Source organism: Lolium rigidum, chromosome 2 (genome assembly GCF_022539505.1).
Source record: "Lolium rigidum isolate FL_2022 chromosome 2, APGP_CSIRO_Lrig_0.1, whole genome shotgun sequence".
In the NCBI taxonomy this organism is placed as follows: domain Eukaryota; kingdom Viridiplantae; phylum Streptophyta; class Magnoliopsida; order Poales; family Poaceae; genus Lolium; species Lolium rigidum.
The window spans coordinates 196,843,047-196,854,030 of record NC_061509.1 but is presented as its reverse complement, the minus strand read 5'-3'; the positions used below and the strand labels follow the sequence as shown (position 1 = coordinate 196,854,030).

Below are 10,984 nucleotides of genomic sequence, written 5' to 3'. Positions count from 1 at the left end.
GTAAGACGTCAAGGGCATACAACTCAGCATCAGGAATGTGCACTGCTGATGGAGATGTTGCTGACGAAGACCAATACAGAATGGAGCTTCCGGAAAGATCGGTCAGAGTAAGAGACCTGGCTGCACAATCAAGGACAACCTGATATTTAGCTAGCCAATCCATGCCCAAAATGATATCAATGTCGGTTGACTTGAGGGCAATGAGGGGAATTGGAAAAAGAAGATATCCAATCTCGATTTTATTCCCATGACTAACCATATTGGTTCGCCAAGTGGAACCCGGGGACTGAACCATTAGAGTAGTAGGCAACTTCACAAAGGTTATCCCATGCAATTGGGCAAACTCTTGGGATATGAATGAATGCGATGCTCCAGAATCAAACAGAACTGTAGCTATAATGGAGTTGATTCGAAGCGTACCCATTATGACGCTTGGATCTGCTTCAGCTTCTTCAGCAGTGACATGGGTCAGACGACCACGACCAGCAACTGGAGGCTTGGTAGACTTAGTTGACTGTGGAACTCCATGAACACTGTGAGGGCACTCTCTCTTGAAGTGGCCAGGTTGACCACAAGTGAAGCATGCACCAGAACCTGGAGTAACCATGGCGGGACGATAGTTTGTTCCGCCAGCATTATTTGCAGGAGCACTTGGAGCTTGTGGACGAGGAGCATAACCAGAAGACTTTGGTGCATAAGGAGCACGAGGCACATCACTGTATGGAATGAAAACACGGCGGCGCTGATTGCCTGATCCAGAAGACTGAGAAGTATCTCGAGTACGCTTGCGACTTTCCTCATAGTCCACCTTTCCTCTTTCTGCCTTCATAGCCTTGTTGACAAGATCTTGGCAGGTTGGGAAGTCCAGGAGATGAAGATCTCGACGAAGCTCGGGATCAAGTCCCTTGCGGAACAAGGCTTGCTTCTTGGCATCGGTGGAAGTTTCTTCAGGAGCATAGCGGGCAAGACGATAGAAATTACCTTGGTAATCACGGATAGAACCACCGCCTCGCGTCGGCTTCGAAACTCTTCTCTTTTCTCGTCCATCAGACCCTCTGGGATATGATATGCACGGAAAGCAGCTTTGAACTCTGGCCAAGTTACGACATGACCGGCAGGCTGCATCAACAGGAAATTTTCCCACCATGAACCAGCAGCTCCTTCAAGATGGTAGGTGGCAAAGTTCACCCAATCTGCTTGAGCAGCGTGGGCAACCTCAAGCTTGCGCTCGATGGTGCGGAGCCAGTAGTCAGCATCAAGTGGCTCAGTGGAATAGCTGAACACTGGTGGGGTGAGGCGGATGAAGCTTCGGATCCCCACTTGTTCCTCATGACGCTGAGCTGTGTTACGCTCAATCCTTTCAAGGAGCCTTATGTTGTCAGCACGATTGGCTTCGTACATGGCCATAAGTTGGACCATAGAAGGAGGAGGAGGAAGGTCAGGATTCTCCTCGTGACCATCTCCACGACCATTGCCACGGCCATGACCACGGCCACGACCACGGCCAGCACCACTTCTAGTACCGCCTGACATCCTGAGGAGAAAACAAAAACCATGAGACACGGATTCACCGGAAGGATTCAACGGAAGGATAGCATGTACCGAATGCAATGAGCATGCTAAAGGACAAGACATGTGATATGAAGATATATCATCGTATCGATCATAGTAGTTAAACAAGCATACAAAATGTACACACTACTAACCGACTCACAAACCATGAAGATGGAATGCAAAGATGACATACCATCACCATGTCGCATAAAGACCAACAATTGGATGCTAAGCACCCGAAGCAAGAATAAAGGAACAATGCTTCAGATGAACTGAGGCATTCTGGAAACTCTGAGACAAGCAACCAGATACGGAGTACTGGAGAAAAATAACCCAAACCCGTGTATCCTAGAGATTTGAATTGATAGGAAAGAAGTGAAACCTTTTTCCAATCAAAACCAGGTAAGATGACTCAGCATTAGAGTGACACCAGGTAAGGAGTAAAAAGAATCCTATTCAGAGTTTTGCAAATAAGCTTTAGCTTTCAAATAGTTTTCGCAACCACTAGACTCAACATCGACCAGTTAACAAGGGTTTCCTACAGGCAGTCCTGCTCGATACCAAAACCCGTGGCACCCCGGGATCAGGGTTAGACAAATACCGGATCTTCGTCCGACATAAGCCTAACCTCGAGCTCGGAAGACTACAGATGAGAGAATCGGTAACACAACAGTGACTCTACGACTCAAAAGGATATATTACAACTCTTAACGAGTAAGATCCAAATTATTACACGCAGAGGTCACCGACCCAACATTCAACAAGCAACGGAAGCAAATTATGTTATTCTAAATAACAAGATAGCAAAGGGCTTAAGAAGCCATAACATAAAGCGACGTCCCAGCCCATAAGTCGCAGTGCTGCCGCTCGGGAACTCCAAACTAACCATCGATGTTAACGTAGAAACCACCTTCGGCTGTAGCAACTTCATCTGAAACAAAAGCATGCAAAGCTGAGTACAGGGACTCAGCAAGACTTAGTACAACCTTTTAGCAAAGCGGGTATGCGGGCTTTCTGTAGATCTTCTTTTGCGTAAAGCCAGTTTTCCTTTGTAAGACAAGAGAGAAGAGAAGTTCGACTACTCAGAACCTTTGAAAGGGGATAAGAGAGCGACATCTCTATCTCTATTGATCATCATATTGTATCCACCAATCTTCATCATCTCGAACCACTATCCTCGGATCACCCCCTCAACACCCGAAGAAGGTGTCCGTAAACACACATTGTTTGCCAAGTTTTACGATCAGGTTAAAGTTGTCTATGATCACAGAATCCATTCCCAAGTCGTCCGTAACCGTGGACACGGCTTTTCGAAAAGATTCATAACCCTGCAGGGGTGCACAACTTTACCCACACGTGCCAACCGACTCTTAATGCCAATATATTAGCTCTCTTCCTTGGAAAGCCGGCAGAGGGTGGTCGACCACGACCTTTACCTTGCGGTCGCCGAGACCATGAGTCACGCGCTAAGGATTGTTCCGCCGTAACGGGTCAAGTCCCGAAGTCGGTCCTTAACGATGTGAGGCGAGGTGGGTTTCACCAGGGACTCTAACCCAAGCCACCTCGGCCACGCTTACCTACCCGTATGCTATGCACCTTTTCACAAACATTTTCAATGCATATGTCCAAATAACGCGCAAACTATGTGACTCATGGAATCTACTAGGCAAGTTAGTGAGTCGAGAGGGTACCATAATAGGGCCTCGTGTGGTTGTACGCTCGGTCTTGGTTCAAGAGGCGAGAACTCGGTTCCTAGGGTCGGCGAAACGAAACAACCCACCACATCCCAATGTGGCCTCTCGTCTGAGCCTTTAATCATGTTTAACAACATCTCTACACTTACCACGTCAACCTGTCATGCTAGATTCATTTCATTGTAAGGCTCCAGTCCGAAGACCGGAGTAGTAGCGTAACAAACTAAGCATGGCTAAGCATAAAGAGATAAAGGCTCTCGCGACGCACACATGCCAAACCTAGTTATGCTAGGAGCAAGTGGATCGTGGTATCGAGGCTACAAAGGTCGGACATACAATAAATAGGGTAACTCTATCTATCGATAAAAGATAGTTGAATCGTATCCGATATGTAGGAACCACAGATAAAAGCATTTCGAAATCATAGATGAACCAGGTTAGGGCTTGCCTTGTCCCTCAGCAGATGGGTACTGTTCTTCGGTGGCGTTGACGTCGGACTCCGGCTCAGATCCTATCGCGAAGAACCAAATACCGGAAAGGGAAACAAACATTCACGACATGGCATAATGCAATGCGCATACAATATGAATGACATGTCAGGTTAATAGAATTTGGTAAACCCTAGGTGCAACATCGGATTAAAGGGGTTCCGGCACCGGACCCCGACATATGAGAGGGTTCTTTTAGGGTTTCACTACATTTGCAAGTTCAAAGGTTGTAATGATGTATGAGATGCTCATAAACATGTAGGATTTAAATTTCTGGACAATTTGATATAAAATACACCATATTTTGAATTAATATGAATTACTTATGAATTACAGAAATTAAACAGAAATAGAAAAGGTTTATTGCGTCATGCTGACGTCATGCTGACATCAGCACGACCTTGAGCTCTCAGGTCGAGCAGCAATCGGCCAGCTCGGGCCGCAATCGGGCGCGTGCGCGGGGGCATCGGACTCAGCGCGACGCGGGGGACCAAATGGTGGCGGCGCCGCCCTCCAATGGTCGCCGGAGCGACCACGGCGGCGGTGGCCGGCGGCAGAGCTTGCAGGCGCTCGTCGCCGGCGCGATAGACGGCGACCCAGGGCGAACGGCGGGCACCAGGAGGACCAGGAGCTCACCGTGGAGCTCGTGGTGGCGTCGGCGAGGCGAGGGGAGGCTCGGAGCTCCGGCGAGCGGCGGAGGCCTGAGCCACGGGCGCCGATCAATTCGGCCAATTCTGGCCCCGTTGGCTTGCGCTGATGGGTGGAGGAGGTCGACGGCGTCGCGGCGGAGCTCCCGGTGGCGTCGGCCGGGCGCGGGGAAGCTCGGAACGGAGGCGACGGTGAGGTCGGCCGGGCTAGGGTTTGGTCGCGCGCTTGCGAGATGAGGAGAAGAGAGGGAAAAGGAGGCGTGCTGGGGTTGTCCACGGCGGCGGCGCGGGGCTTTATCCGCGGCCGGGGGCGGCGGGGAAGCATCCCGGCGGCCGGCGGCATCGGGCGGCCAGGGGCGAGCCAGGCAGCTCTGGCTCTGCCTGCCTGGGGAAGAAGACAAGGGGGGTTTTGCGAAAACCCCCCTGGATTTTAGGGTTTTCTCGGGAAATTGTAAAACAAGGTGCATTTTTATGATTTTTGGGGTATTTTGACCCAAATTTCAAGGGGATTTTTGCACAAATTTTATTGGAACAAAACTACAATATTTGCAACATTGTTTCAACACATTTTAGTGCAAAGTTTCTCAAACTTTAAATGCAAGTGCATGCATGCACATGACAACTTAGCAACATTATTTGATTAACAAAGTTGGTCTGTTACAATGCGGCATGCGGGCCTCTTCCACATGCGGTCTTCGGTGTTCTTTACCGCCAACGTTGGGTCGCGCTGGGGCCTGCATGACCTCGGAATCGTGGAGTCAGTGGGGGGAAGGTGGAGTGGACGGGGTCATTGTCCTGCAAGCCCGCTTTGGCGGCGGTAACGACTAACAGTGGGCGGGATCATGTTCTTTCGCCAACAGAAAACTTTCATGTGTGTGTCCGAGGGAGAGGGTGGGGTTCTCGTGTCGTCGATAGCTTTTTGGGGGAGGGATGAAATGGATGAGTATTTGGAGAGAGCCGGACATTTCTCCCTCCCAAACTATTGTAAGAGATTGGGGGTTGTCCAGGAGGGTGTGACTACTGAAAACTAACTTTGTTATGAATAGAATGACATTATAGAATATTAGTTGTAACTCACTCACCATTAGCATGGATCACAGAGCAAATATAACAATTTGGAGGCATTTTTCGTAGTTGCAACCAAACTTGTAACTCAAATTCACGAATTACAATGCAAATCTGATGTTTAGTCTACTAAGCACTAACCTAATTCGTCTACTAAGAAATAGCAATTCCCTATCCAGGTCTACTAGAACATTTTGCTTGTTTTTTCGAGAGGTTGTCAGTGTTTAAGGATTAGGAGCCGTTTTACGCTTTAGATGCTCTCAGCAGTATTGAACCGTGGGTTGGTGGTGAAGTGGTCAACCATCATTAGCCGTCCATCACCCATAACGCATCACGTGCAAATAGCAAAAAATGACATGGAAACAACGAAGTCAAAATTGGGTAGGCGTGTGTGCACGTAAGCTGTCTCTTTGTTTTCTGTCTCCATCTGCTGAATGTTCTACGTGTTCGAGTAACCGCGAAATACTATGCTCAGTCAGCTAGAAAGCAGAATGAATATGAAAAAATAAAATCCATATCCATCCACGAAAACCTCAATAGTCAATCCCCAGTTCCCAACTACAGCAGAGATGGACTCCGCTGGACCGGCCGGCGAGAAGCCGCACGCGGTGTGCCTGCCGTTCCCGGCGCAGGGGCACATCACGCCGATGATGAAGCTGGCCAAGGTCCTCTACTGCAAGGGTTTCCACATCTCCTTCGTCAGCACCGAGTACAACCACCGCCGCCTGATCCGCTCCCGCGGCGCGAGCGCCGCCGAGGGCCTCCCAGGCTTCCGCTTCGCCACCATCCCGGACGGCCTGCTTTCTTCCGACGCCGACGCCACGCAGGACCCGGCGGCCCTCTCCTACGCCACCATGACCGCCTGCCCCGCTCACTTCAAGAACCTGCTCGCCGACCTCGGCCGCTCATCGGCAGGTGTCCCGCCTGTCACCTGCGTCGTGGCGGACAACCTCATGAGCTTCAGCGTGGACGCCGCGAGGGAGCTCGGCGTGCCGTGCGCGCTGTTCTGGACCGCCAGCGCCTGCGGCTACATGGGCTACCGCAACTTCCGCCCTCTCATCGACCAGGGCATCATCCCCCTCAAAGGTATCCTGATCTGCCGCCTGCCGGCCCTCAAATTGATTTTGACTTGCAATTCGTACGGTACTCAGTGTCTCAACCATTTTCGCGCGGCGCACAGATGAAGAGCAGCTGACGAACGGGTTCATGGACATGCCGGTGGACTGGGCGCCCGGGATGAGCAAGCACATGCGGCTGAAAGACTTCCCGACCTTCCTCCGCACCACGGACCGCGACGACACCCTGATGACCTTCCAGCTGCACCAGGTGGAGCGCGCCGAGGAGGCGGACGCCGTCATCATCAACACCATGGACGAGCTCGAGCGGCCGGCGCTCGACGCGATGCGCGCCATCATACCGGCCATCTACACCATCGGCCCGCTCAACTCCCTCGCCGAGCAAATCGTCCCCTCCAGGGGTCCCCTCGACGCGGTAAGCTCCGGCCTCTGGAAAGAAGACCGCGCCTGCCTCGAGTGGCTCGACGGCAAGAAGCCCGGGTCCGTGGTGTACGTGAGCTTTGGGAGCGTCACCGTGATGAGCAACCACGAGCTGGTGGAGTTCGCGTGGGGGCTGGCCGACAGCGGCCACGACTTCCTCTGGATCGTTCGGCCGGACATCGTCAGGAGCGAGGCGGCCGTGCTGCCGCCCGAGTTCTTGGAGGCGACCAAGGACAGGGGCCTGCTGGCGAGCTGGTGCGACCAAGAAGCGGTGCTGCGGCACGACGCGGTGTGTGTGTTTCTGACGCACAGCGGGTGGAACTCGACGGTGGAGGGTCTCTGCGGTGGCGTGCCGATGCTGTGCTGGCCCTTCTTCGCCGAGCAGCAGACCAACTGCCGGTACAAGTGCGTCGAGTGGGGCGTCGCGATGGAGATCGGCGACAACGTGCGGCGGGAGGCGGTCGAGGGGAGGATCAGGGAGGCGGTGTATGGGGAGAAGGGGAGGGACATGAAGAACAGAGCTTCGGAGTGGAGGAAGGAGGCTGTTCGGTCCACGGCTAGGTCGTTGGCTAATCTTGATGCACTGATCAGTGATGTGTTGCTCTCTGGTAAGAATAATTAGAGCTAGCTAGCTAGCTCGATCGATCACCGCTCGAGGGCGAACAAGCACATGTATGTATATGAATTGTGATCAGTGCGTGATGCTGTTCTCCCCTTTGTCTGCTTAATTACTCCATCGGATTCATAAAAATATCGGCAATTTTATACAAAGTTAGTACAACTTTTATATAAGTTTCCAAACACTTATTATGGATTGGAGGAAGATGCATTTTTCCGTATTTTATGTTTGCTTTGGGCTATTTTCAGTTTTGGACAATGCATTTTTGAGGCGCGTGATAACTTAACACTGTGATGCGACATACTGCAATGAGTGTATGTATATTGCAATTTTGTATGGCAGACTGGCTGCTCACATTTGTTATGCACGGGCATGTTGGAGTATCATGTTACCATGTAGTATTAATTGCACAAAAAGTTGCATCTAGTATACATATTTGCTGAAGCAACTTGGCAATTCATATGTGTATTGTACCATGTTTCGTTTCTATGACTGAACCTTAGAGCTTCAGAGAAAGGATCGACAGCAATACATTCCTAGACCTACCGACACAGTATATACGATCATGCGAGGAACTCAGCCACGTCATCCAGCGACTTGAGGGTCTTCTCGTAGTAGAGGTACGACTCGTACACCTTGGGAGTCCGCACAAACCGGTCGAACTGCACGGCAAGTTCATCCGGATGACATTATCTTCCGAGAAAATTAACGAATATACAGAGGAGGAGTACAATCGCAGGTAGAAAATGCTGTACCTCCGTCATGTTGTCGACGAGCTCGTTAGCGACGCGGACGTAGTCAGGACGGCGCAGCTCGGGGACGCCGGCCATGGCGGTGGTGAGGTCGAGGTCGAGGTACTTGGACTTGAGGCGGACGTAGAACAGCACGTACTTCCACGACATGGTCTCCAGCATCGGCCGCAGAGTCCGCATCCCCTCCGCCGTCTGCTTTATGCGCGCGGCTGCCTCCTCCGAGGTCAGCCCGGGCTCGAAGAACCTCTCCCTCACGTACGACCTCGTGCCCCACCTCGGCACGGTCCCCGGCGGCGACGGCGTCGGCACCGCGGCCGCCTCCGCCGCAAGGGCCGGGGGCGGTGCCGCGGGGCGACGCGCGGAGAGTGCGGCCGTTGCGACCATTGCCGTGGACGCGGCCACAGCGAGCCGGCGCGTGGCGGACTGCGGCGCGTTGGCGCGCATGTCGGCGGCTTCGGGCGACGATGACGGGCGGCGACGGTTCGATGGTGAGGGAGAACCCGAGGAGGATGCGGTGGTGCTGGAGCAGAGGATGAGGTGCTTGACAAGGGTGGCCATTGCCGGTGAAGGTCAGTCAGTGGAGTGGAGTATGTTCAAAAGAGGGTGAGGTTCTGTTGGTGTCCAGGAGATTGTTTTCTTGAGGTGTGGGTCGTATGGTAGAGCCAGATATTATCCACTGCGTTTTCGTTTGGGCCCTTGAGACGATGGTTTAGATATGCCTGCATTTCTTGTGGTTTGAGGTTCAGAGGAGATGTTACATGACAACGATGAGGAAAATCTAGAGTGTAGTATTTGTTGGACTTGGAGCTGAATGTCTGTCCATAGGAATTTTAACTCCCTTTTACTAGTTCTAAATCGGCCGAGAATTGAGTTAGTTTTAGATTGGCCGGGAATTTATAGTTAGTTTTTAGATTGACTTCAGAATCGAAAGATTTTTTTAGAATAGAATCGATAAGAATTACATAGGATGTGCAATTGTGTATGTTTTTCCAGTTACACATGAATTACATAGGAAGTTGGGCCTTCCCGCTTAACTGCATTAAAAAATGTTGTACACAATTGAAGACAAAAGGTCTAATACAAGGACTTAGGCCCACTACTGCATTTCTTTTTCAAAATGGAAATGGAGTTGAAACTCTGGGCTTCTGCATCAAAATGATTCACACAATTTTCTCTATTTTTGATAAAGAAAAAACACAACTTTCTTAATTTATGAATTATTATGGAAGCTATCGGGTGCAGTAGGGCTGGGCAACATTTGGAGATAGGGCTCTACACTCTTTTTTGGGCGTTGTACTCTCTTGGCATGCTCATGGTCGCCCTACCATTTTAGCACGCCTTGTACCGCATTCCCTCTAGAATGCCGGAACCGCTGTAGTCCGCTTCTTTTCTTCTAATGCAATGACACGCAAAGCTTTTGCTTGTTCACAAATTTTTTTTTTATGAATTATTCAACATATTCATATAAAAACACAGAGATCTACCCGAAGCTACCTCGCTAACGATAGTTGTTGCAATACCTACGACCTGACCCCACACCTACACAGATAATTATAAAGCCGAAGACCTCACCAAACCGCTCAACGGAGATCCATGAGCACAAACCGGTTCTGTTTCATAATTCACCACGGCGCCAACCCATCTTTAGTACATGGATCAAAGTAATGATCTTGTCAGGCTTGTCATCGATGTCAGATCGTGCAACCGCCCTATGCGCGACCCCTAGTTAACCTTTCCTGCTAATCTTGCATCTAACAATTAATTCTCCTAGAAAATATGGCATAAATTAATTAGAAACAATGTGATTAGCAGTGGGCGCCGCCCATGGGTGTGGCTAGGGTTTGGGCGCCGAGGCTGGTGGCGGCTACCAAGGGGAAGTGGTCGACGTAGGGTTCTATGTGCCCTACCCTTAGCGCCTCACGTCCTTATAGACATTCCCAAGGAGGAAGAGTCTATGATGGACTTGGCTCCCCCTCATCCTAGTTGACAAGGGGAAGCCTTGACCCCTGAGGCATATGGTGGCCCCCTTCTATGCCTTTTAAAATATTTTGGAACGTTTGAGGAGGCATCGACCTCAATCGTAGCGCAGTGACAAGCTGCCGCAATAGGTAAGGTTTTAGAATGTGTTAGAGGAAAGATATACTGCATTCGTTGATAAAATAAAATGTCGGATATTTACCACATACATTCGAATTTTGACAAATCTACGGTACATACTTTTATATATTTTTATAGACAAAGGTAGTACTTTAAACATCTTTCTTTTGCTGAAAAATATACTCCAAACATTGTTTGAGGAACACAGCGGCACTTGTTGTGGCATAGGCTCGCACGTCGGACGTGGATTTTCTAACGGCACGGTTCCTACCGGTCTCAATCTGACTGGTAGTGACCTCGCGATTCGTGCAAATATTTTTTCAGTTTGGTATCTATTTTGCTTTGATATGATATATATATGATATTTATTAGATATGTGTGAAATTGTAGTCAAATCTTGTTATTTCAGTGACATTATACATATATTTCAAACGTATTCAAATTCATTTAGTTATATTTCATTTAAATTACCTCGAATCCTAATTTATATAAAAAATATTACGAAATTTTGTTAAATTTTTCTTTGGATACCAAATATATGTCGTATGAAGATGATGCACACTAAACTGAAA

At 49.8% G+C, this 10,984-nt stretch overlaps 2 protein-coding genes across 2 annotated transcripts; one reads left to right on the top strand and one right to left on the bottom strand.

Moving 5' to 3' along the window:
• Positions 1-5,979: 5,979 nt before the first annotated feature.
• Positions 5,980-7,592, top strand: LOC124692797 (7-deoxyloganetin glucosyltransferase-like). The gene is made up of 2 exons (XM_047226227.1): positions 5,980-6,534; positions 6,629-7,592. Exons 1-2 carry the CDS (start codon positions 6,018-6,020, stop codon positions 7,564-7,566), a joined length of 1,455 nt encoding a protein of 484 aa, XP_047082183.1. The 5' UTR covers positions 5,980-6,017; the 3' UTR covers positions 7,567-7,592.
• Positions 7,593-7,968: 376 nt separating this feature from the next.
• Positions 7,969-8,977, bottom strand: LOC124692796 (photosynthetic NDH subunit of lumenal location 2, chloroplastic-like). The gene is made up of 2 exons (XM_047226226.1): positions 8,319-8,977; positions 7,969-8,225 (listed from the first exon to the last, which is right to left on the bottom strand). The coding sequence occupies exons 1-2, from the start codon at positions 8,871-8,873 to the stop codon at positions 8,127-8,129; spliced, it is 654 nt and encodes a 217-aa protein (XP_047082182.1). The 5' UTR covers positions 8,874-8,977; the 3' UTR covers positions 7,969-8,126.
• Positions 8,978-10,984: the final 2,007 nt, after the last annotated feature.